The 24,273-nt window shown below is 49.5% G+C and overlaps 12 protein-coding genes across 12 annotated transcripts, besides 1 other annotated feature; 8 read left to right on the forward strand and 4 right to left on the reverse strand.

Moving 5' to 3' along the window:
- Positions 1 to 34: 34 nt before the first annotated feature.
- On the forward strand, positions 35 to 1,068 carry ACLA_062030 (uncharacterized protein; the record flags this gene model as incomplete). Its single annotated transcript, XM_001273665.1, has 3 exons — positions 35 to 182; positions 233 to 639; positions 706 to 1,068. The coding sequence occupies 3 exons, from the start codon at positions 35 to 37 to the stop codon at positions 1,066 to 1,068; spliced, it is 918 nt and encodes a 305-aa protein (XP_001273666.1).
- Positions 1,069 to 1,315: 247 nt separating this feature from the next.
- Positions 1,316 to 2,125, forward strand: ACLA_062040 (uncharacterized protein; the record flags this gene model as incomplete). The annotated part of the gene is made up of 1 exon (XM_001273666.1): positions 1,316 to 2,125. The coding sequence occupies one exon, from the start codon at positions 1,316 to 1,318 to the stop codon at positions 2,123 to 2,125; it is 810 nt and encodes a 269-aa protein (XP_001273667.1).
- A 117-nt stretch (positions 2,126 to 2,242) lies between these two features.
- Positions 2,243 to 3,265, reverse strand: ACLA_062050 (DUF821 domain protein; the record flags this gene model as incomplete). The annotated part of the gene is made up of 2 exons (XM_001273667.1): positions 2,243 to 2,661; positions 2,719 to 3,265. The coding sequence occupies 2 exons, from the start codon at positions 3,263 to 3,265 to the stop codon at positions 2,243 to 2,245; spliced, it is 966 nt and encodes a 321-aa protein (XP_001273668.1).
- Positions 3,266 to 5,765: 2,500 nt separating this feature from the next.
- Positions 5,766 to 5,966, forward strand: ACLA_062060 (uncharacterized protein; the record flags this gene model as incomplete). Its single annotated transcript, XM_001273668.1, has 2 exons — positions 5,766 to 5,808; positions 5,857 to 5,966. The coding sequence occupies 2 exons, from the start codon at positions 5,766 to 5,768 to the stop codon at positions 5,964 to 5,966; spliced, it is 153 nt and encodes a 50-aa protein (XP_001273669.1).
- A 691-nt stretch (positions 5,967 to 6,657) lies between these two features.
- ACLA_062070 (uncharacterized protein) lies at positions 6,658 to 7,641 on the reverse strand (the record flags this gene model as incomplete). The annotated part of the gene is made up of 1 exon (XM_001273669.1): positions 6,658 to 7,641. One exon carries the CDS (start codon positions 7,639 to 7,641, stop codon positions 6,658 to 6,660), a length of 984 nt encoding a protein of 327 aa, XP_001273670.1.
- Positions 7,642 to 11,037: 3,396 nt separating this feature from the next.
- Positions 11,038 to 11,910, forward strand: ACLA_062080 (uncharacterized protein; the record flags this gene model as incomplete). The annotated part of the gene is made up of 2 exons (XM_001273670.1): positions 11,038 to 11,170; positions 11,222 to 11,910. 2 exons carry the CDS (start codon positions 11,038 to 11,040, stop codon positions 11,908 to 11,910), a joined length of 822 nt encoding a protein of 273 aa, XP_001273671.1.
- Positions 11,911 to 12,232: 322 nt separating this feature from the next.
- Positions 12,233 to 12,269: a microsatellite.
- A 600-nt stretch (positions 12,270 to 12,869) lies between these two features.
- On the forward strand, positions 12,870 to 14,818 carry ACLA_062090 (uncharacterized protein; the record flags this gene model as incomplete). The annotated part of the gene is made up of 4 exons (XM_001273671.1): positions 12,870 to 13,294; positions 13,344 to 13,615; positions 13,925 to 14,197; positions 14,277 to 14,818. 4 exons carry the CDS (start codon positions 12,870 to 12,872, stop codon positions 14,816 to 14,818), a joined length of 1,512 nt encoding a protein of 503 aa, XP_001273672.1.
- Positions 14,819 to 15,228: 410 nt separating this feature from the next.
- ACLA_062100 (uncharacterized protein) lies at positions 15,229 to 16,737 on the forward strand (the record flags this gene model as incomplete). The annotated part of the gene is made up of 1 exon (XM_001273672.1): positions 15,229 to 16,737. The coding sequence occupies one exon, from the start codon at positions 15,229 to 15,231 to the stop codon at positions 16,735 to 16,737; it is 1,509 nt and encodes a 502-aa protein (XP_001273673.1).
- A 357-nt stretch (positions 16,738 to 17,094) lies between these two features.
- On the forward strand, positions 17,095 to 18,212 carry ACLA_062110 (aldo/keto reductase; the record flags this gene model as incomplete). The annotated part of the gene is made up of 3 exons (XM_001273673.1): positions 17,095 to 17,531; positions 17,596 to 18,135; positions 18,191 to 18,212. 3 exons carry the CDS (start codon positions 17,095 to 17,097, stop codon positions 18,210 to 18,212), a joined length of 999 nt encoding a protein of 332 aa, XP_001273674.1.
- Positions 18,213 to 19,001: 789 nt separating this feature from the next.
- On the reverse strand, positions 19,002 to 20,524 carry ACLA_062120 (CCCH zinc finger DNA binding protein; the record flags this gene model as incomplete). The annotated part of the gene is made up of 5 exons (XM_001273674.1): positions 19,002 to 19,717; positions 19,772 to 20,069; positions 20,132 to 20,173; positions 20,245 to 20,391; positions 20,447 to 20,524. The coding sequence occupies 5 exons, from the start codon at positions 20,522 to 20,524 to the stop codon at positions 19,002 to 19,004; spliced, it is 1,281 nt and encodes a 426-aa protein (XP_001273675.1).
- A 1,396-nt stretch (positions 20,525 to 21,920) lies between these two features.
- Positions 21,921 to 23,283, forward strand: ACLA_062130 (zinc-binding alcohol dehydrogenase family protein; the record flags this gene model as incomplete). The annotated part of the gene is made up of 5 exons (XM_001273675.1): positions 21,921 to 22,068; positions 22,142 to 22,276; positions 22,375 to 22,584; positions 22,644 to 23,014; positions 23,101 to 23,283. The coding sequence occupies 5 exons, from the start codon at positions 21,921 to 21,923 to the stop codon at positions 23,281 to 23,283; spliced, it is 1,047 nt and encodes a 348-aa protein (XP_001273676.1).
- Positions 23,284 to 23,678: 395 nt separating this feature from the next.
- ACLA_062140 (uncharacterized protein) lies at positions 23,679 to 24,246 on the reverse strand (the record flags this gene model as incomplete). The annotated part of the gene is made up of 3 exons (XM_001273676.1): positions 23,679 to 23,982; positions 24,069 to 24,160; positions 24,220 to 24,246. 3 exons carry the CDS (start codon positions 24,244 to 24,246, stop codon positions 23,679 to 23,681), a joined length of 423 nt encoding a protein of 140 aa, XP_001273677.1.
- Positions 24,247 to 24,273: the final 27 nt, after the last annotated feature.

The following is a 24,273-nucleotide window of genomic DNA, read 5'->3' on the forward strand; positions in this document are numbered from 1 at the left end:
GTGAGTCTTTTCGTCAGTCATCCCCCCGTCCATCATGTTCAAATCCGCACTTTCTCTGGTGTTTCTAGCGGCGTCGTCCCTCGCTGTTGACCCTGCTGCGGTCTACAGCGGCGGATACTCCGGAGGCAGCGTCCAGCTTCGCATTGGCAATGGAGGGGCCGGCCAGAGTGGCTTGATCAAGGGTAACATTGTGCATCTACACCCAATTTCGATACCGAACTAACCCAACCAGCCTTGGCCGATGCCTTCATCCAGTCCAGCGTCAAGAACGGCTCGTCCCCTTTCAAGGTCGCCTGGTACAAGAGCGACACCACCGAATCCATCAACTACCTCAAGGACGACACCATCGATGTCGGCATCACCTACACCCCCGCCGCGGAGGATATCGCCATCAAGCAGGGCGTCGCCAAGCAGCCAGCCTGGTATGCGTGGCGCGACCACTTCATGCTCGTCGGGCCGCGTTCCAACCCAGCCCAGCTCAACAAGGCCGACGACATCAAGACCATGTTCTCCAACATCTACGCCATTGCATCCGCGGGCGATGCGGCCAACGTGACGACCCCCGTGCGCTTCCTGACACGCTACGATAAGTCCGCGACCAACATCAAGGATTCCCAGCTGTGGATCGAGATCGGCCAGGTATGTCCATGCGTTGAGATGGTTGTTGGGGGTGGGGGGATTGCATGGCTAACTGACGATGGATAGGTCCCGTGGGCAACAAAATATTCCACCTGGTACCACCAGTACATCGCGTATCCAATCCAGGCGCTCACTGCGGCAATCTTGCTGGAGGAATACACCATCACGGACCGCGGAACCTATCTCTCCATCGACCAGGAGCTTGCCAACAAGACGGTCATCTATAAGGCGGCCACGGACGATGCGGCGGATCCTCTGCTCAACCCTGCGCACATGCTGGTTGGGAAGAAGGCCAGCAATATGAAAAAGGCCGATGCGTTTGCGCAATGGGTGATCAGTTCGGAGGGTCAGGATGTCATCACGGGCTTCAAGAAGAATGGGCAGCAACTGTACACGGCGGCGCCTGCTAACAAGACTGCGCCGTTCTGAAGTCGTGAGGACTAAGTTTGGGTCGAAGATATGCCACTGAAAGATGAAATGTTCACTTCTTCTATAGATAATTTCTAATGATGATAGATTTATTCGAGAGTACGCGCATCAGAACTATCATACGTCATTGACTACACTGATAGGAGGGTACAAAAACAGAGTCACTGTGAAGTCATTTGCTAGATGAGAGTCACCGAAACCTTCAGCACCCACGTCATGAGATCTCCCATCCGCATCGACCGCCAGGATGAGCTCCTACAGTCTTCCTCCCGAAACCAAATGCTACCAGTACACAGGGACCACAGACTATACCAACACTCTCCGCGACGAACAAGCCCGCTTCAAGGATAACGCAACGAGAACCACAAGCCAGTACATTGTCTTCGACATCGACGAGCGGACCTACGCCCACGATATCTGCGAATCCAACACGAACCGTCTCAGCGAATTAGTAGTCTCCTATAGCCCATTCGAGAGACTCGCGCTGGTCAAGATCACCACCGCAGCTCAGCAACAAGCGCACATGGGGATCGCTTCGAAGATGATCCAGGCGCTGACCGGGATGGACAAAGCTAATCATTCCTTGCATATGATAGGGTCCGCGCAGATTCGAACACCCTCCCGTAGCAAAAGAGCAGACCAGGAGTTCCAGCCGCGGAAGCTCCCGCCGGGCCGTGAGAGGAAGTGGCCGACGCTGGTTGTGGAAGCTGGATATTCTAATTCGAAACCCAAGTTGGAGTCGGATGTGGCCTGGTGGTTTGAAGAGTCGGGCGGAGAAGTCAAGACTGCGTTAGTTATCGCGATTGATAGACCGCGGAGGATGATCATTATCGAGAAATGGGAATCGACAGACCAGACAAAGCCCCCGACTGTTCAACAGCAAGTGATAATATTGAGGAATGAGGTAGAGACTGCAAATATCACTAATGCACCTCTTGTCCTGTCCTATAAGAATCTGTTTCTTAAGCTGCCTGGCGAGTATGAGAGTAATATTGACTTCACGGAGAAAGATCTGCAAAATATAGCAGAGAAGATCTGGCAAGTGGAAGAAATTTGAAGGGTATATATCTTGATTCATAAGGATGTTGCTAGGCCCCTGCACCATGAAGCGTGATTTGATGCAGTCCTGGCACCGAATGACGCATCGGTTTGGCATTCTATCTCTTCCAACCCCCTAAAATATGTCCGGAGGTTGATCCATAGCAGAATGTAGCATTTCACTCGACCCGAGCAATGCAAAGGTCTCAAATCGAAGGCCCTTCGAGAGCTTGCTGGCTGCCATCCCCGGAGATGCCGCGGACCACGCCTGCAACAGAGCTCTCCAGTAACATGCGTCCGCCGCGGGTGTAAGATAGGGATCGCGAAACACCCTGATGCTGTTCTTGGCAATCCTCTGCGCTTTATCTGGATGATCGAGTAGGTCTTGCAACTTGCTTTGCAAGTCCGAGAAATCTCTTTCCACCTCGACGTAATTTTGATGAGGCCCGGACGACGCGAGGAGGTAGTGGTGATGCTGGATATACTGCAGCTTATGGATCACTACAACGGATTGACAGGCCTGCCGGTACTTGAGAGACGCGGAATAGGAGCGACCTGGCGAGCATTAGCATCATGCTTCCTGATTCCACCTTGAATGTTGTCTGACTTTACTTAACTTCGACATGCGCGATGAACCGGTACTTGCAGTGATCTCTATACTCAGGAAATTGGCCTTGTTCTTCCACTCTAGCTCGTTAACGTCCCCCCAGGGCTGAGCACGGGCTGCTTCAAGAAGCGTGCGACGCAGCTTCGGGGCAAAGCTAAGCTTTCCACGCCATACTAGCTTATCGATCTTTTCGTTCCAAGGTATCTCGTTCTGTCGAATATGATCGACGATCCCGTCAAAGGGGCCGATCATATTATCCACATTGCCGTTGTTCCATGACCAGAAGCCGAAGTCCGGCATCAGCCAGACATATTTCTCAGTAGCTTTCCGAGTCAGCACCCACAGTGGATGTCCCAAACCGGCAACGCCCTCGAGCTTATCCTCCACCGAGAAGATGAATTCGGTGTCCGGGATCGCAGCGGGGTCTGGAGCCGATATGAGTGCTCGATGAATGGAACTGAGGATTCCTAGAATCTTGCGTCGATGATCCTCGCCTTTACAAAGGGTTTTGATGATGTATAACTGGCCGCGTCGGATAGCTACCCGAGCCATGGAGTCAACCATGGCTATACCGTCTAGGTGAGACTTGTGTATCCCTCCCCGGGCCATCCAGTACTCCTGTGCACGATGGGGATCCTGGAACAGCCCAGGAAAGAAGGCTTCGCACTGTGTTTTGTTCAGAGCATGGTTCTCGGCATGGAGGCTGCTATCGTAAACTGATACCGGAATGGAAGAGGACACAAGTGATACTGGAGTCGAACATTGCAGGCAGCTGTCGCAATGGAAGACGGTGGATGTTTGGCAGGCGCAATGCCCGGCTAGAATGAGTTGACTGAGCAAAGGATGGATGTTATCCTTGTCAGAATTGACGCCAAGCCATATCGTCCAGACCACTGGGGCACATACGGCTGTAGAAGTGATGAGTGTTATTTGGCTTGTAGGAAGTCTTGGGATACAGGCCATCTCTTAACCAGGTACTTGGACGGTCAAGGAAACTTTCACAGCAACGAGGAGTAGGAGGGATTGCGCACGCCAGTGGAGAGAACGTAGTCATGGTTCCTCCAGCTACTGTGTGGGAAAGGGGAATGAAGATTCAGACGCCTAAAATCACCACCATAGACATCGATTGCTAGACTAAGTGACTGACAGGGACTAACGAGGGAGACTAAAGATCCAATCCTCTCTGCCTGGCGAGTAACATTTCAGACTAGAGAATGAGAGCCATCTAACTGTTGGGATCTTTTTACCAGGCAAATCTGTTACTACGAGCCCTGAGGACAGCAGCACACTTCTCCGAGTCGTGGGCTTTCCATAATTCAATCTGCAAGTTGCACATGAAAAGAGACACATGTATCAATGCTTAGACGGGCTTCTTGCTTCTTGACTACTACTCACTATCTAGATGGTGATTTCTCTCAGACTCAGTTTCTCCCTGCTTGGATAGATTGTCCAATGCACAAGGCTTCGTTGGTAGCCTAAGCCTATGGCGCTACTGTGCTTGTAAGCTAGAAGGGCGCCGGGGGCTTGGCACATGTAGATCTTTTTAATCTTGTTTGCGCCTCTTGTGACCTATCATGGGTAGGATAGCTAGCTATCTGGCTAGAGTAATGGGAGATGATATAAAAAATAAGACAATTGGCCCGGCTCTAGCCAGAGATGTCCACCTTTGTTTCAGGCTACGCCAACAGGTTCTTCGCCTGGATCCCTAGCGAGCCGCATATATACTAGCTATCTAATATGGACGCACTACTATACGTAGTATACATCTCCGTCGGCCTACACTTACAGAGGTTTGCATTAGTAGTCTGTTAGCCCTTCGTCTAGTAGTAGTCACGTCGGTTACGATGGAAGTCCAACAAGACCCACTGATCGGTCTACGGAGTCAGGGATCGAGATTTGTGGTCAAGCGGGTCATATTAATCCTCTTGCCAAAGCGGCCAGGCGGATAGATTAAGCACTTCCTCTTTTCCCCCTTAGCCTTGGGGGCTTAGAGCTGCGGTTGGAGCCGCAGACAATTCAACCTCTTATATAAAAAATTGCCTTATCTACCAGTACGGGCGGCTTACGAGGGTGGAATGCTATTATTATGATCTTTCAATGTGATCAAGTTTCATCCTAACTTTGAACAGACTACTGGGTCAGCAATGACTCGCATAGTCACACTCGGAAAGGTGAAGTCAACTCATAGATAGCATGCCGTCCGAAGGCACATGAATCGGAGCGTCCAAGTCACCCAAGTCGGAGCCGGCACTGATATTCTACTCATGTACAGGTACTCTGTTAGATCTATTAATTCTTCTAACACCACGAGAAGAGGAAACGAATCAGCACACTGATTCTTAATCTCTGAAGCTTACCAGACTTTGTGCTCTGGACTGGGAGATATTCTGTGGCTGAGACTTGACACTCCGTTGTCATAAGAGAAACTTATGGGATGGATGAGCTAAAATTCAGGCCAGCAAGAGGCAGCAGTTTGAATATCGAAATGTACGGCATGATGGATTCGTGCAGTGAACATGTTGCTCCAAGTTCGTCAAAGAGCGTCGGAAGAGCCGTGACACCAGCAGTCGTCTTGAAGAACAGAGATAGTAACTGCAGATTGTTAGTATCATGTTGATGGCTGATTATTACCTACTCTACAGATACTATCGAAGACTAGAGGAATAATAAAATCACAAAAGCATGAATCCGTCATTAGTCCGAAGTCGACCAATGCTCTGTGCAGGGAGAATGTTGCCACCTTAGTTCCTAGCACGGCTACTATCTTCAAGGTAGGCCCAAGGTACATACACTGACCATCCAACGGGTCATAGCAGTGACAGATGTTTCGACGAATAGCGAGTAATTTAAATGCGGGGAGGGAAAGACAAACACCGAATCAACCCAGAAAGAGTGATTCTGGATGGACAATGACGTCCACACTCACCGTTCCTCCATAAATACAGCCCACCTGTACCTGTTCGCATCATAGGAATCAAAAACATCCTACATCCGTCACTCATGCAATATACATCGACTCAAATTTCTTGACAGTTGATACAATTGACAGAACATGTCTGAATACAGCAAACAAAACGATAACCCGCCACCTTCAGGTCGGCGTCGGTCGTCGGTGCTGCCACCAAGCCTGCAGCTCCTTGTAGACCAGGACTCGCAGCTGGATGGAGATGAGCCTGCCGAGTGGGGGAAGATATGGAGTCAAACGTATGCCAGATCGATAGAGTGGCAGTTGCAGGAATGGGGTTCTATCTAACCGTTACCAGTCACAACGCAGTCTCATCGGAGCATTCCACTGACCCTACCCGGTATACTGGGGATAAGCTTCGGAGAGGGTCTTGAATCGGTTGAAATTGAGATACTCCTATTTATAAGCCTCAACGGATGGTTGCTCTGGATGTTCTTGGCCATGCACTTTATGTCATCATGTTGTCGATTAGGATGATACGAAAGAGACTGAGCATATGAACAAATTGGAGTTAATATCTTGTCTTTGCAGGAACTTGAGAATCTATTATTTTTGTACTAACATATCCTTGCTAGTGGTACAATAAACCCTTGTAGCAGCCAGACTGTCTTGAACAATGTATGTCTCAAGGGTTGTTACAGGCTTGTTCATCTCATCCTTGGCAGGCTGGTGCCCATCGTGAAACTCATATTTTTCTGCGTAGATTCTTAGGATGTTGTTGTTGCAGGTAAAAAGGAGAAACCTCACTTCTCCTCGTTGTTTTTAACGGAAGGTGAAATATCCAGAATGAACTCAAAAGACTGCCGAATTCCTCGATCCCTTGAACACATTTTCATCAAGACCGAGTCAGAAGCAAAGAATACAGAGAGAGAAACGCTTGTCTCATATGATCATAAATTAGCTATTTGAATAAGAATAAGAAAGAGCCATGTTTCTGGGAAGATTAGCAAGAGTCAAGACAGGAATAAGGACCCACATCTTAGACCATAGTATATCCTTTGTCGAGTAGATGGTCCGCAGAGATACTCATGCACCAGTCAAGAAAAGGTCCCGACTGGGGAGCATATCGGAAGAACCCTAGCACATTTTGATTGTCATCCCAGATTGCCGAGCCGTGAACGCCATCAACCATAGCTGCGTAAGATCCCTGGCCCATATAGTCCCACTGGCATCTTATCCAGCTTTGCTTTGGCTCAAGCGGGTCATCGCTTGGGATTCGGAGCAGAGAGTGGGCCCCCCGGGTCCCTTCCATGAAGCCCGAAAATGGACTATCCATGAAGATGTTGCCACCAATTCTTGTTGCCGCCGCACGAAGAAAGCCTTCCAGTCTGGAGGGAGGCGCGGGAATTATAGTATTTTCAAAAGGTTCGTTGATAAAATGCACGCCTTGGCCCAACTGCACCAAAGCCACATCTGTATGAGAAATTTGGACAATGACCTCACCAATCGCTCTGCCGGAAGATTGGGGGTGGAAGACTTTCCCTTCGAATGGGCCGGGAAAGCCATGTGCTGCGACTGTCATGTACTGGGACCCAAGATGATCACTGATCAAGATACCAGATGATGTCAAAATCTCCCACCCCTCCTGGGGGTGCGTACCCGAGCTGACTACCACACCAGGCCGGATTGTCTCATATTCTGAGTCGTCAATCTGACTGGCGAAGCATTGCCGCAGTGGTGCCGTAGAAAACGACTTTGGTCGAGCCATATCGGACTCAAAAAGGTAAAAACAGTTACACTGGCCTATTGAACGTGGAACTGCAGCCAAATCCTTTTCTTTGTTGGATTCATTCTCTAGCACGATCACGATGACACGACCCCAGAACTGAATCTCGGTGATAGATATCTGGGACTTTGCAAAGAATTCACGGACCAACTCGAAAACAAGGTCGACGGCGCCCTCATTACCTCTCAAGTCAAGATCGTTAGAAAGTGCAATTCTCGAGCGGCTTCGCTGACGCATGGGGATCATGGGCCCTTGATCATCTGGATCGGCGGTGAGATAACACGGCACGCCCGCAACCTTTTTGGGCCACGGTTTTGCCGGAAGCTCATTAAAATGATATACAAGGACTCGGTCATCAAAGTCAACTCTCTTTGTCCCAGGAAAAACGTCAAATAGAAGCTTGGAATTTTTCTGCTCAAAGAATTTCGCGGGAGCGTCACGAAGGTTGAATGGCAATATGACTTGTCGGGAACTTGGCAGAGTGCTGTGATGCGCTGATGTGGGTTCGGCCTGTGGGTGACCATGCAATTGACTTCGAAAAGGGTATCGAGCTTCTATATTTCTGTTATTATTTGTTATGTTTCGATGATTCCATGCCCATGGAATCGCTTACCTATAATCTCTGCGCAGCCCGCAGGAAAGAGATTCGCTGCCAGACTTGGGGAGAAATCTAGGGGCTGAGGCTGAGTAGACTCGATGGAAAGATATGGAGAGATGATGACAAGTTTCTTCGAAGCTGAAGATTCGGGTGATGGGACGATTTTCCTTTTCTTGTTGGGAGAAGTGTTCTGGTCAGATATTCGTCGGGGCGAGATGAGAATCACCTCGTCTGAGAGTGATGTATCCATTTGAAGCAGAATTCGAGAGTGGCGATTCTAAATATAAAGATCCACAAGATAATTGGCGATGTTTGAAGTTCTGCTGTTGATGATATGTTGATAGAAAAAGCCTCAAAATATCTTGGATACTAACATCAGGCAGATTGGGTGATATCACATGGCTTGCAGCCTAGATGCAGGAACGACTGACGCAAAAGTGACCACTCGAAGTGCAGGTACTGGTACTGCTGTCTACCTGCCTAATAATACTGCCAATTCCTCTATACTTCGGCACCAGGAGATGATGACTCAGTGCGAGACACGTCTGTCAAACTACCATATATCACTCCCAGTTAGGAAGTGATGTCTAGGCACCTTTTTAGCTGAGTATTGGGTATGCATCAACTCCACATCACCTTCAGCCCAAACCAGTTGCCTCTCCTTGCCTCTGCTGCATTACTCTGAGAGAAAGCACAGTAGGCCTATCCAGGGGTCAGTGATCTTTCAATTCTCAGGGATTTTGGTAAGTAGCTCTACCTGATTCTGGCTTCGCATCTATTATTAATTTGAAGTACCTGGAGTCGTGCTTTGGAAGTTTTGCTCATCCTAGCAGCTGCAGAGTTCTTTGGTGTTTCTTCTGCCCTAGAATTCAGTGAAATATATCACAGCGAGAGATTGCTCCTTCGAGAACGCAGCGGCCCCCAGAGGCCCAGTTTCAAGACGAAATGTACCGCTGCTTCTTTGAAGTAGTGGGATATGGGATAGGCATCTCTTCTGAGTGGTCCCGTGCAGGCAATGGTCGGATAGACTTTCGGATTGTTGAGCCCTGCTGGGATCTCGAGCTTCTGCGAGAGGAAGATCACCTAAGCGGTCACTGTGCTAGATTCTGACCTCCAGGCGCATATTTTCACTAAATAGAGCAGAACTATCCACGAAAGTATTGTATGATTCTCTCGAATTCTCTCCCATAGCACGGCAGCTGACAGGTTATCCACAGCTATTCCCAACACCAAACTCTGGCGGATCGTGTTCAGGGACAAGTACTCCTCGGCATATGTTGTTGACGCACCAAATGGGATTATTGTTCCCGAATTCCCGCTTTCGTAGTGCGCCAGTTCGGGGAGATCAGTCTCATGTTGGTATGTTGGTGTCATGGCTGGTGTTGGTCTCTGGGGTCAATTTCTAGTTTCTTATCGTCTCTCCATTATATTATAAAACACGAAATTCGGGTGCTTACCATCTCAAAACTACCTGCAACCCGGATGCAATCACACGACCCTTGTTTACACCTGCCATGTAAGTTTCCCTATAAACCCCCCCGGGCAATGATCATGTGACCGTTATTTATATGTAGTCGCTGAGCCCATAGCCTTTCTACAGCTGTGCCCCCCCTACTATAATACCTCTAAAGGCATAGTCTATGCTTTAGAGACCTTTTATCTTGATTATTATTATAATACTCAGCTACCAAGGTCGACCAGCAACCTAGCTAGGGAGCCAGTGCTCTAGGGAGTGAGCAGACTTGGGAGCCAACCGTCTACAGGGCAAGCAGCCTAGCTAGGGAGCTCTTGTGCTGAGATCAGCGTTGGGTGAAAGATGGCCATATTGCCAAAGCTCGCTCCACAGTCTAATGCCGCAAAACTTTTTCCCGCCTCGCGGGATGCAGTCGTCATGCCCCTGATTGGGATACCTGTGTTTGCGGCGGATGGGCTCGGCGGGATTGAGTATAACTCATGTTCATTCCTCAGAATTATGTGGATGAAGCACTATACTGGATCCATTTCGAGCAGCTACTGCGCTGGTTCATATCTTGATGGTCAATATAAGCCACCTTTTAACTACTTCTAGCACATACGACCACAGGGTGTGGAGAACAGGGCTTCCCGTCCGCTCAGCCGTACTTAGGCCACACGCCGGCCGGTTAGTAGTTGGGTGGGTGACCACCAGCGAATCCCGGCTGTTGTATGTTTTTGATTCTTTTATGTCTATTTATTTCTTTTTGATGGATGATGGAGATAGTGAGTCCTCTTGGAGGTCAACCTTCATCAAGCGGGTGAAACAGAATAGGTCTCTGTGTGATGGTAGTTGACTGGTGGCATGCGTTCGACTACTCACTTTTTGCTTGTAGGGCGGACTAACATCGGATACCTAGTACGACAGCTGTGCACAGCCTCAGGACAAGATTTGAGAAAGGAGAATTTCAAATCCTAGACATCGTAGTAAAATTTCATTCATTTATAAGGGTATGGGTAATATAGGATCCTCAATATTAGGGGTCTTGAGAGACAAGAAGTTGATTGGAGAAGGGCCTCTTCGAGCTTGATACTATGGGAGAGTTTGATCAGGATCAGGAGTGGAGGCTCAGCTCCAGAGATGGACTATTGTTTTATCCACTGACCTCAGCGGCTCTTAGGTTTATGCACGAGCGGATGCTGACATTAAGGGAATACTAAAAATAGAGATTGTATAGTTCTAGGTGCATGGCTGATGCAGACTGACTTTAGATTCCAAGATAGTGCATGTTATGTGTGCATAAATACTATGTTGTGATAGGCAGGGAACAATCTTCCAGCATGACAAATTCTGTTTCACATGGATCCAGGAGAAACGACATCATCAGAATAAGCTTATCGAACGTTCTCGCGTCTAGACCGTTGATATTATTACACATAACAGTCCATATGTCAGCATAGGAAATCAGTGGACGTTGAACCTCGGTATGGCTATACCGATCTCATATAAAGAGATCACCGCACAATAGACACACACACCAACAAACCAAATCAACAGCGGAAAACCAACCACATACACTAGAATGACATCCAAACTCTTTCCCGGAGAGCCAAACAAGGCCATGGTGATCCGGAAGGTCACTCCAGAGATCACCACCTTCAGCGTCCCGTTCTCACGATTCGGACTCTTTAAGTTTGGAGGTAGAGGAACATTAGGTGAGCATACCAATCTCGACCTACTTCAATGTACTAACATCTCTTATCTAGTGAAATTGAGCACGGGATCCCTCGCGATCATTTCCCCGGTGGCGTTGACCCCCGAAGTGCAAGATATAGTAGCCACAGAAGGTGGAAAAGTGAAGTATATCGTGGCGCCCGATATCGAGCATCATCTCCACGTCTCAAGCTGGAGGAACGCCTTCCCCGACGCCAGAATCATTGCGCCAGAGGGTCTGTACGAGAAACGCCAGAAGTCTTCCGATTACACCGACAGTCCTTTCGAGCATGTTTTGACGAGAGCGAAAAAGCATACCGACAGAATCTCGGAGGAGTTCCACGCCGATTTCGAAGTCGAGTACATGGACGGCCACGGCAACCGTGAAATCGTGCTGTTGCATAAACCAACTGGGACATTAATCGAAGCCGATTTGCTCTTCAACATGCCAGCGACTGAACAGTACTCGCGCTCAGAAGAGTCGGCTACTGCTGGGGTTCTGAATAAATTGTTTATGCCGTTGCTCACAGCCACGGCGAATCCCCCAACATGGCATCGCCGATTAGCGTGGTATGCTTTCTCAAAACCGGACCGGGACTCTTTCACGGAGTCGATCAGGCGTATCTACATTTGGAATTTTGATCGAATCATCCCGTGTCATGGGGATGTGATAGAGAAAGGGGGCAAAGAGGTTTTCGCTCGAGTTTTCGACTGGTTTTTGACTGGTAAACAGAAGATCTGATTGCTTTCAGATATCAAATGTACTATAGCAGTTAATGAGCTAATAAGCATGTATTTTTTGTACATCTCTACCGTCTTTCTTCGCAAGGATACTTCGGGCTTTCGGGATATAGGTTGGGGTAGGGAAGGAGGCATTTTAGCGAGCATCTCGATTTCGAATAATCTTGAACTCCAAAAGAAGATATATCACCTGCTACAAAATATCCCAAGAGCCTGAAAGTTTCTTGGGTTCATGTGTAAGCATGTGAGTAGTGGTTTCCTTTGACTTCAAGTCCTCGGCAAATGCAGCCCTTACATGTATATCTTGAATCAACCTCCATCATTCGCAGCTCTAAGAATTCTCGCAGCTCTAAGAATTCTCTTAGCCACCACCCCTGCTCATACCACTCCGTATATAAAGTCCTGTCTTTTGTACTCTCGTAAGGTGACAGTCCCAGCCGCAGAACCCTGTCTCAAAAAGTGCAAACCGGGCTTCGATAACCGACCGATGCAGCACATCAGTTGGATACCGTAGGTGCTGTAGCTCGTGTGAGATGTCTTTTAATCATGCAGTCACTAGGTATAAATGGCTTGACAGCTGGATATAGTTCGTCAGCCTCGCGGATGAGGAGGCTGAGAATCAAGGCTCTGATTATCGGGTAAGCCTCCGTCACATCGGCATGCAACTCAAGTCGTGCGCTTATTCGGCCGATTCAGCCATTTTCAGCCATGACCTTGTTGTTCCTCATATTCGAAAACCTATTGAATAGAGCAAAGATAGCCGAGCAAAATAACCTAGGGGCTTATAGGATGGCATCTCCATGGGCATGAAGAGATCTCTTAATGCTGACTTGGCGCCGCTCTCCTGGATAGCCTCCTGAGGTTCATCACCCCCGATTCTCAATCCTCGATGTGACAGCTACACACGCGGAACATCGCCCAATATGGAATACGTGAAACAGCTCAACTGGTCCCTCCCAGATGCCGTTCCAGGAAGTCCATGAACTACAAGATCCTCCTCCGGCATACCAACCATCGGCCCCGCTGTACCAGGACTCGCCACAAGCTGGCCAGGAAAAGAAAGGATGGCGACTCTGGGACTGGTCCTGGGAGTTCGCAGCGTGTATTCTTGCGCTCTTAGCACTGGGTGCCATCATCGCGGTGCTGCAGATATATGATGGCAAAACACAACCCAACTGGCCGGCTGGAATCAATCTCAACGCCATCATTGCCTTGCTGACGACTCTGATGAAAGCCGCCATGGCCACATATATTGCAGAGGCTCTCTCCCAGCTCAAATGGTCCCGCTTCAGGGATGAAACAAAGCTGAGCGACTTTACAGCCCTCGATGCTGCCAGTCGTGGTGCCTGGGGCTTGGCACAGCTTCTTTTTGGAAGCGCACCTCGGTCAGTACAACTCCCGCTAGGTACCGTTGCAAGCTCACGGAGTCTCCAGACATCTTGCTTCCCTTGGAGCGTTTGTTCTCGTGTTCGCCGCAGCGATCGGAGCCTTCACCCAGCAGGTCATCGACATTAGATCTCGAGGCATTACACAGAGGGGCATAGCATCGATCAAGGTTTGCAACACAAGCACGTATCGCGATTGGGGCGAGGGTCAAGGACCTGGAATGAATCTAGTGCCCTTGGAGACAACCGGCGCCATTTATAATGGTATCATGCAGACCAAGCTCAGCGCTCAATCCTCCGTGACTTGTCCGACAGGCAACTGTACATTCTCGTCTTATCAGGGTTCTCCCGCACATGGAATTGGACCTATATGTTGGACACTGGTGGGCAGGGCCAATCTGTTAGATAAGGAGATGTCTGATTCTAAGAGTTCTATGGCCCCTTAGGGTCAATCTAAAAGGCGGGGTGGTTGGGCAGTAGCTTACCCCCATACTAATTTCGCGGCAGGGGTGCTCCCAGGCGACCCTATACGTCTGACACTATAAGATGTCCCCATCCGCAGCTCTTTAGTAGCTACAATAAAGGCTATAGTTCCAAGTTCCATCACCTAGCTACGCAAAACCCACCCAGCCGTCTTGTGCCCAACACCCATCGAGCACAACACGTCCACTCAACTCGACGCCGCCTCTATCGCCCGTGTCTCCCTACACGACCCCACCCACTTCAGCATCCAGCACTCCCAAACCTTTCACCGCCTGGTGCTCCTGCAGCACTGGAAAATTCCCACTGACTCCAAGGTGCTGGAACTAGGATGCGGGCAGGGGGACTGCACGACTGTCCTTGCCTATGCTGTGGGCGAGCAGGGGAGGGTGGTGGCGGTCGATCCGGCGGAGTTGGATTATGGTGAGTCCTCTCGCTTTACTTACCCTGCTGCCTGTCCTGGCGGTGCAAGCGGAAAGCAGCCGACTGATGGCTCCTGCAGGTGCACCGTATACTCTCGGCCAAGCACAGGATCACATCTCGCAAGGCCCGCTGGGTAGGCGGATTACTTGGGTCCAACAACCCCCCCTGGACTACCTCTCCTCCCTCCCCTCCCCCTCTTCCACCTCCTCGCCACCCGCCAGCGAAAGTAAGGCCTTCGACGCAACAGTGCTCGCCCACTGCCTATGGTACTTCGCCTCCCCCTCGCTCATCCTTTCCACCTTCCATGCCCTCAAGCAGCACAGTAAGCGTCTCCTCCTTGCTGAGTGGTCGTTAGTAGCGACGCACCCCTCTGCCCAGCCTCACGTATTAGCTGCGCTCACCCAGGCAGCGCTGGAGTGCCGTAAACCCAAGAGCAGCGTTTCGAACGTCCGCACGGTGCTGGGGCCAAAGCGGCTTACCGAGCTGGCCCTGGCTGCCGGGTGGCAGCTGGAGAGTGAGACCCGCGTGCAAGGTGGGGAGGGGTTGTTGGACGGACAATGGGAAGTCTCTGCTTGTCTTTCTTCCTCTTTTGAAAAAGGAAGTAGAGGAGCAAGTGAGTGATGAGAGGGAACGGGCGGTGGTTCTTGCATTACGGGATGCGTGTGAGGCGAGCTTGGAGGGTATACAGGGGGGTCGGAAAGGAGTTAGGGCCATGGATATTTGGGTTGCTAATTTTATCTGATTGGGCGAGCCCTCTTCTAAGCCCGATCTCTGACTCTGCTTTACACAATGAATCATCATTATAAGTCTACCGAGCTCACGATAGTATCCTTTGTTTTGATGAATGGGCCTATAGCTTTTTAGTGAAGATTACTTGGACCACTTTGTCATAGGATGTATTACTGATCTCCTGATTTATCTCTATTCTAGGAAACACGGCGGTGATTGCAAAATTTGGGCAGCAAGGTCCATAAGTTCCCCATCCTTGACTATTGACCCCTCCAACTACCGATCTTCTTGCGTCTGCAAATATGGAGCCCCAGATGTGTTACGACGACGTCGCGTGGGAGCAATCCGACGATGTCTCCGACAATTGGTTGCTTCAGTTTCTTGATATCGATGTCAAGAGACCGATTGCGAAATTTATCCTGAAGCATGATTCTGGCGACGATCCCGAGTTTACAATTCTTCGAAAAGGGTCCTTCAATATCACATTACAAATGAAGTACACATACAGCGCGACCAATATCCGCTTCTCACAGCCTGGCGCCATTCTTTTTCCTGAGGAGAAAGTTAAGAACGAAGTTGCTGTGATGCGATACATCTCGGACCAGACATCAATCCCGGTTCCTTTCATTCTTCACTCGGGTACAAGGGAGGAGAGCCCTCTCAACCTGAGCCCTTTCATCATGATGAGCCATATTGAACACACAACAACCATGTATGATGCACTCAACACCCCAGGATGTCCAAATGAAGAGCGGGGAGTCCTTGACCCAAACATCAATGAAGATCACCTTGAAATGCTATACACACAACTAGCAAAGATCCTGCTTCAGCTTTCCAGGCCAGAATTCCCCAAAATAGGGTCCCTCAGCCAGGTGGATGATTTTTCCTGGGAAGTGACTAGCCGGCCGTTATCAATGGATATGAATGAGCTTGTGCGTTTGGGGACACTACCTCGGTCAAAACTTCCACCTCTAGATGCCACTTTCAAGACAGCATCTTCATACATTGAAGCCCTGGCACAGCTCAACATCCAACATTTACTCCATCAAAGGAATGATGCGGTGCAGTCTGCAGATGACTGTCGTCGGAAGTTTGTGGCAAGACAGCTGTTTTACAAGCTTGCCAGGGACAAGAAACTGTCTCTGCCATGTTGTGAGAATGGTCCATTCAAATTCTGGTGTGATGATTTCCGGCCAGCCAATGTTCTTCTTAATGAGGATATGCATATTGCTGGCGTGGTAGATTGGGAGTTCACATATGCAGGACCAGTGGAGTTTTCATACGCGCCACCATGGTGGCTCCTTATCGAGAAGCCCGAGTGCTGGTCTGAAGGTATCGAGGACTGGACCCGAATATTCGATCGCCGCCTCAAGACGTTCCTCGCGGCAATGAGGCATTGTGAAGATATGGCCGTTCAGCACGGCCAGCCCCGGCTCTCGGATCAGATGCAACGGAGCTGGGAGAGCGGAGACTTCTGGGTGGCGTATGCAATTTTGCACAGCTTTGCGTTTGACGCGATCTACTGGCAGAAGATCGACCGGCGGTTTTTTGGGCCTACGGAGACCGACGATCCCAGCGAGGCATGGAAAGAGCGATTGGACCTGCTGGATGAAACCCAAAAGGCTGAGATGGAACGGCTGGTGGCGAGGAAGCTTGAGGAGATGGAAGACAGGGTGTTGGCGTGGGACCCGGATGAGTATACTGAAGCATTTCGGCAGGGGTTGATGAGAACGAGAGAAGAAAATGCAAAGGAGGACCCGGAAGCTCACCGGAAACTGGCCGCAGGGTCTCATGGATGTGGCTCGCGTTAAATACGGGGATGTATGTCCATCCTACCAGGCGAGCCCAACATACACGTATACGCACCGGACTAACATCACTAGACTGTCTTAATTTATTGTCTGATCTCGTCATCTATTCTATATTTCTTTCTCTTCTCAGCCGTAGTCTATCAAGGAGTTGTCGTAAGCTTTTAAGCCTGTTGGATGTCGGATGCCTGAGGTTGTGTTCCCTGCTGGCGACAGTCGGGAAACTAAACGGGTATAGCTCACTTTGACCTCCCCAGGATGAATATAACAACCCAATTGGAACCTTCAAACTCCACCGATCAAACCAACTTATCTCTTGTACAATCTCCAAATCCAGGAGGGACTTCCATACCCCAAATAATGTCCCTTCCCTTGCGATCCCTCGGCCGCGATGGCCCCCAAGTCCCTGCTATCGGTTTCGGTCTCGGCAGTCTTGGTGGATTCTACGGACCAGTTGGCACTCTCGATGAGAAAGTGGCCCTTTTAGAGCACGCACATGCATCTGGACTGCGTTTCTGGGATATGGCCGATGTATACGCTGACAGTGAAGACGTGGTCGGTGAGTGGATCAAACGATCTGGCAAGCGCGGTGACATTTTCCTGGCCACCAAGGGCGCGCTCCTGCGCCAGCCGACTGGGGGACATGCCTTCCGGAGTGATCCTGAGTATATCAAGGAAGCATGCGAAAAGAGCCTTCAGAGACTTGGCGTGGATACTATTGACCTTTACTACTGCCATCGGGTGGATGGGATGACCCCTATTGAGAAGACTATTGAAGCTATGGTGGAGCTGAAGAAGTAGGTCCTTTTTCCCCCTCCGGTGGTTCTACGAGCAACAGACCAGCTAAGTTCTCATCTACAGCCAAGGAAAGATTCGATATCTCGGCCTATCGGAAGTCTCCGTAGCGACGCTGCGTCGAGCGCATGCCGTTCACCCCATCGCCGCCCTGCAGATGGAATACAGCCTCTTCACACTGGATATCGAGTCATCGACCTCGGAGATCCTAAAGACTTGCCGCGAGCTGGGTATTATGGTGGTAGCCTACAGCCCTGTTGGACGCGGCGTTCTGGCGGGCCAGTTCCAGTCTCACGCGGACATCCCCGAGGGTGACCTGCGCCGCATGTTGCCCAAGTATTCGCTGGAGAATTTCCCGCAGATTCTGAAGTTGGTACAAGGGTTGAAAGACGTGGCTGCTATCCATGGCGGCACCCCAGCGCAAGTCGCTCTTGCGTGGCTGCTGGCGCAAGGCCCGGAAATCATTCCCATCCCGAGTACGAAGTCGACGGTCAAGATGGACGAGAACGCGGCTGCTGCGCTGCTGCATTTGAGCGACCAAGAGGTGCAGAAGATTCGGACCCTAGCGGAGCAAGCGGAGATCAAAGGTACTCGGTACCCGGCGCCGTAAGTGTTTTAACTTCTTTTTCGTTGGCACTGATAGTTGACTGGCTGCTTAGAGTGATGGCTTCTCTCTCGACTGATACTCCGCCACTGTAGCATCTGCGAGAAATAAATCGAGGAAGTTCCTGGTATACATCCCAGCTTATAATCAGCGGGTCATCATGAAGAGAAGCAATTTGTGTGCTCCACATAGATACTGCCATGTAAAAGAAAGAAATATGCAAATTAAAGAAATGCATACTGATCCCAGTATGCGTCCGTTCCTCTTCGTCCTTCATACGTAGATTTTGAAAAGCTTTATAGGTCAATGTTGGTGGGCTTGGCCAAGTCTCCCAAAGGAGCTACCGAAAGCAGTAAAAGCAGTAGAAAGAGCAGCGCAGTTTAAGCTCGAATATGTGTTTCGATATAGACACCGAACAGAAGACGGCTGGACACCGTCTTGGGGGTGTATTTTGCGTTTTATCTTTGACTCATGTCCACCGCTAGGGCAACGACCAGAGGTATATCTAGGATAACTTGTGGCCCTTGTGATTATCCTCGCTTGCTATACGCTCTATGCATTCAACCGAGCCTTCCTACTGGTCCTCGGCATATCTGCTGTCCGACTGGTTGAAGCATAACCCATATGTACCAGTGTAATGAATGCTTGGATTTCCTTAAAGTGGACTCTATCTGCGATGGGAAGTCTTTCTTGAGGAATAGTATAATAGTATAGCTCAAACTAAACACTGAAGAATAACACAGACGTGAGAGGTAAAGAGAAAAGAAGTCAATGAACGCAATAGCCAAGAATCAATAGTCAGAGCATCAAACATGGTGAGATCAGCAAAATATCGTTCAAGCTGTACTGGCGAATCCACCTTCTCCAATCACTTGACTACCACCACTTCAACAATTTTCTGATCAATCCCATGAAGAGAGGAATCAAATTTGCAGCTCTGACCTTTGCACTCCGGCCAAGGGCAGCAATGCCCGTAAATACAATACTCATTCTCACAGAAAGACCCTGACCAGCAGGCGCGCGTTCTCGCCAGCTGTTTCAAGGCAAGTAGCTCCAAGCCTGTCTTTCTGGGCCCGTGGGAATGCGAACAGAAATCTCCATAGTCGCAAGTTCCCAGGATATGGTACTCATTACAAAGCTTGCGGCCCTTTATCTGGTTAACCACCTGCTGAGGAACGCTGAGCTTTGGGTCGATTCGCTGGCCCTGGGCGTTCCTGAGAATTCTTAGTTTAACTTCGCTTTGACCTCCATTTGCCAAACTGGTCGTTGGATTTGATGTTTCAGGGCGTTCTGAACCAGTCCGCACCGCTGCTGCGTAGTCTGGCACTGGTCTCCCAGGTGCAGTCGATGAAGACGGGGCCGTTTGAGGACTGAGTTTAGATGTACGGAAGATCCCCTGAAAGACGGTGCTGCCGAGCTTCTCGGCTATTCCCCGGAGCTCCCTCTCGAAAGGCGTACCTTCTAATAGCGTGATCTTGGGGGAGTCAACGTGTGGACTGAGGAGCCGGGCATATCCGTTGTCCCCGGATCCACCAAACAGAATATGGCAACAGTGGACATCTGTAACATCCTGCTCAAATACAGCTAAATGTAGTTTGTCAGTCAGGCTGTCTGCCGTGTATTGTAAATGGATATCACCTTTGAGCTTTGTATCAGCGCATTCTTTCCCTGTTCCGGCGTCTACAAAATCACAGAGACCATCCTCCATGTTGAAGCCTTGCACAAAAGACATGAAATCTGCAGGATTGGAAATAATGGCAGCCTCACGATATGCTTTGCTCAATCCGGCCACGTTGGCATAAACTCGGATCCTCACATCGACTCTCGAGGGTATTTTAGGCTTCTCCATCCGCATGTATTGTAGTGTACTTGTTTTAAGCAATCGAACGGCTTCGTGGCCGCCCTCGTAGCCCTTCTTAACAAGTTTGTCGTCGAACTATGGAAGGAAAGTCAGTCAGTTCAATGTCATTCTCTTCCTAACGCAGAGGTATACCTTACATTCATACAGTCAGCGTCGATGAGCAGCGAGACAAACGATAACTTCTTCTGAATCAGGTTAAGGAATTATCAGTATCAAAGGAGGCGATAGATCTGTGGGAGGTTCGACATACAATTTCATGCTGGTGGCCAGTCAACTCTGCTTCCTTCTCGCTGATTTTCTCCAAGTAGTGGTCTCGGACCATTGTAATATGGTCCATTGCCTTAGACTTATGAGACTCCAACTCATTCTCCACGCTTTGAAGCCGCGCGATGAGGTCCTAATAATGTCGCATGAGCCAGTGCAGATATTTCATAGAACGATTGCATACGAACCTCAATAATCCCATTTTTTTCATTATCGGAGCTCTTACTGTTCTCAAACCGATTTTGGATGCTGTCCAGGAAGTCCATGCTGGCGTTCAATCTAGGCGGCAGTTCGAAGCGATGATGGTTGTTGATGCACAATGCCCCACGGTAGAATACACACAACGAGTAACTTGAGTAGAAACAAATTGATCAAGTTATTAGGAACTAGGTCGCTGGCTCGGATTATAGGTATTTCTGGAAAAGAGAACCGTGGAGCAGCCCAGTCTGTAAACCCAGCCTTGGTGGCGCAGGCTTTGGTCAGTTGAGCGGTAGTAGAATGACAAGAACATGCATTGTGAGCCAATCAGTTCCACAGCCTCGTAGAAACAGGACAACACCAGTGGCAGCCGGATTATTATGGAGGATTTGAGGAAGTGATCTAGCTGTGTTTTGCTAGACTAGAGGCAAGAGTTAGGCAGTGACAGACACTGGGAGAGGAAAGGGGGAGATGTTAGATGATGCCTAATGATTCTGATACTGAGCCACATTAATAACGCCATCAATGGATACCAACAGGTTTGGATTATCCATACCAAGGCAGATCGAGTCAGTAGGTATAGATGCAGGAAACTGGTCTGATCTTCAATCGACCAACATAGCATGCCTATGAGCGGCCCTCCGCCTTACCCTAGGACTATCCACCCCTAACTCTGCCCCGCATTCTGGACAAGCCTCAATGCAGGCGCACTTCCCGATGGTCATGATTCATTGAATGGCAACCAATAACGCTAGCTATCCAAGGCAATGAGAGAATCGAGTCATCGTTCTTCATGGACCGACTGCCCCAGAAGAACAATGTCGATCGTTCTGTCCGGTGAAAGAGGCAGATAGCTCTGGCGCAAGCTGCAGAGGGGACATCCTCCTATTACTTAGCTTCTCACTGAAACTAAGGTAGATATCGACCCGCGATAGATTTGACTATACTCCCCTGCTGCTGGTAGCAGACCTTGGCAAGCACAATGTGGCGTCAGTCCAGATATGAACACATTCTACTAACCCAGCTCAAGTGGCACTTGACAGGAATAACTACTATAAACACATCAAATTCATCATAAAGTCTCACTAGTGGGAGATTTCCAAGAAGCTCGGAATTCTGGCCGACTTATAATCCTGGGGGGTCAAAGAGGAACGCATATATAAAATCTATCTGTTAAACCAAGCCTCTTTATGAGGCTTAGCTCTGCGCTTTCATTTGCCCTGTTCTAAATGACGTGCAGAACAAAGAGTCCGTAGTGGGGGTTTGCTGCTATAAACTGTGATTACCAAGCATGCATAATCTGACTCGTACTCATGCCATATATCTTCTATGTTGAGGCCCATCTACTGCTTGTATCTGTCGCACTTCCAGAGATTTGATTCCATCCTTTTTTGTGATCGTTGTCCTGGTAATTATCAATCTAAGTTTCCAACTTCTATATCTTGATAGTCTCTTCAGCACACAATGACAAAAGAATCCAATACAGCCCTTGTTGCCCGCGTGGTAGACGGTCAAAAGCCACTGCTGTCAAAGGAAAACATTCCTATCCCCAGTCCAGCTCCAAATCAAGTGCTCGTCAGGGTATCACATGTGGCGCAGAATCCGACTGACGGTATATCCTGCACTAGAGGCTATGGCAATGTATTTATGTGTCTGTCCATCCGTCTAACTTCGATCTCTTATAGTGAAATCCTTCGATAGAAAGGCCTTTGGCGATGGAGCCGTTTATGGCTGTGATTTTGTTGGAGAGGTTGTTGAATTAGGCAGCGATGTTACCCGTTACACCAAGGGCGATGTTGTGGCTGCCTTTATTAGGGGAGGTAACTACCCCATCTCTCGGAATAATGACTTGATTCAATGTCCCATACTTTCCATGTCCTCTGCCCAATCGTATAAACTCACTCCTATTTGCATCCAGGAGCAATCAAGGGCTTGGGCGCATATAGCCAGTACTGCGTGGCCGAAGAGAGAATATCCTTCATCGTCTCCACAAGCATCCCACGCCAGTGTGCCAGCACTATTCCCCTGGCAGCTGCTACAGCTTGGCTTGCCTTGTTTTCTAAGAGCTGCCTTGCACTCGACCGCCAGCAGGCCGAGAACACCAGCGTACTAATCTGGGGCGGCGGCTGTGAGTACTATATCAGCACTCCCTCCAAAGGCGAGCCAACACGATCTAACACTTTCCAGCAAGCGTTGGCCTCTACGCCGTGCAACTCGCCGCAATGCACGGATTTGACGTAGTGACGACCTGCAGCCCCAGAAATGCTGCCTTGATCCGCTCATACGGTGCCAAACATGTCTTCGACTACAGCGACGACAAGGTGGCAGCTAAGATCCGTGAAGTGGCACCTTCGCTCAAGCACATCTTCGACACTATTGGAAGTACCACATCGTCCGTAACCGCTTCACTCGCTCTGTGCAAGGAGGGGGGAGACCTCTGCACCGTTCAGCCGGGCAAGGCTAATACCGAGGGTGTGGCTGCCGGCACACGGGTTACCGATGTGCTAGTGTGGATGGCTTTTCTGAAGGATCAGATTCATAATGGCCTCAAGTGGCCGGTATGTTGCGTCTTTCCCTCACCAACATCCCGATTAACGTATCTTGTGGAGCTGGGCTGACTATATGCGTCGGGTGGATGATTTAGGCTTCAAAGGAGAATCATGAGCTTGCCAGCGAGCTCTTTGAAAAGCTACTGGGATGGTTAGAGCAAGGGACCATCCGGCCAAATAGCGTGAAGCTTCTTCATGGCTTGGATGCAGTTGAGGAAGGTTTCCAAGAGTACAGAGACAAGAAGATCTCCGCATACAAGTTGGTTTATGAACTGTGAGCGGAAGGGCTGATGTGTCAACAAGTGCAACAAGCCAGTGAACTCTCGCCGTGTCTCCCAGATTTGATTTGTTCTGCTGACTCGGTCTTACACTATCTGTTGTTTTGGATTGATCCCAATGCACTTGTTATCCCCAGCTTCTTCTCGAGGTAAAAGTGGAATGTATACCTAGGGTTGATATGAATAGATATAATAACCCAGATCTATTTCTTTCGCTCACTGGTTGTTCATATTGAAAGCTAAAGTACTCAAAGTCCATTCAACTCTACAACTAACCAACCAAGACCACAAAAACATATGCACATCATACCAACAAACACTTGAACCACATGCACACAATACCACGCCAACCCTCAGTTCCCACTAAAAACCCACGGCCTGCCAACAAGCTCACCTCACACCGTCCTCCAGATCAAATACAGGGAACCCCCTCCACGAGCCGCATTGATATCCCCACTCATATGGTTATATCCCAGACCTTGAACAGTCGAGAACTCGACTTTCTCAGCCCTGCGAGAGAGCTTGACGTCCACGATGGGACGTCCAGAGCCCTTGAGGGTATGCAGGTAGCGGAAGGCACCTCCGGCGCCCTTGACCATGTCCTGCTTATCCTTGTTCTCATTTTCCTGGACCTGGACCTCGATGTTGGTGATGGCCTGCTCGGGCTTGGTTGCGTGTCCGACGTCGATGTAGATGAATCTGTTTGTGGTCCTAGTCAGTTCTCTTGTGTGTGTGGGAGGCCGTGTGGCTTTTGGGGGTTGCGGGTTTCCTTTGCTTGTACGCACTTGCCGCGGAAACCGGCGTCGATGTCCTGGTTGTTCCCGTCGATGATCTCAATGCAGTTGTATGGGACACCGCGATCGTCGCGGTATTCGACCTGGAGTGTGTGAATTAGTGGATGGGCTGGGAGGTTGATGCTGAGGGAAGAGGACGTACAACGAGGTCACTGACGAAGCAAGACATGGTGCTGAGATGGAGTGGAATTGGTGA

This window comes from Aspergillus clavatus, genomic scaffold, assembly GCF_000002715.2.
Source record: "Aspergillus clavatus NRRL 1 1099423829796 genomic scaffold, whole genome shotgun sequence".
Lineage (NCBI taxonomy): Eukaryota > Fungi > Ascomycota > Eurotiomycetes > Eurotiales > Aspergillaceae > Aspergillus > Aspergillus clavatus.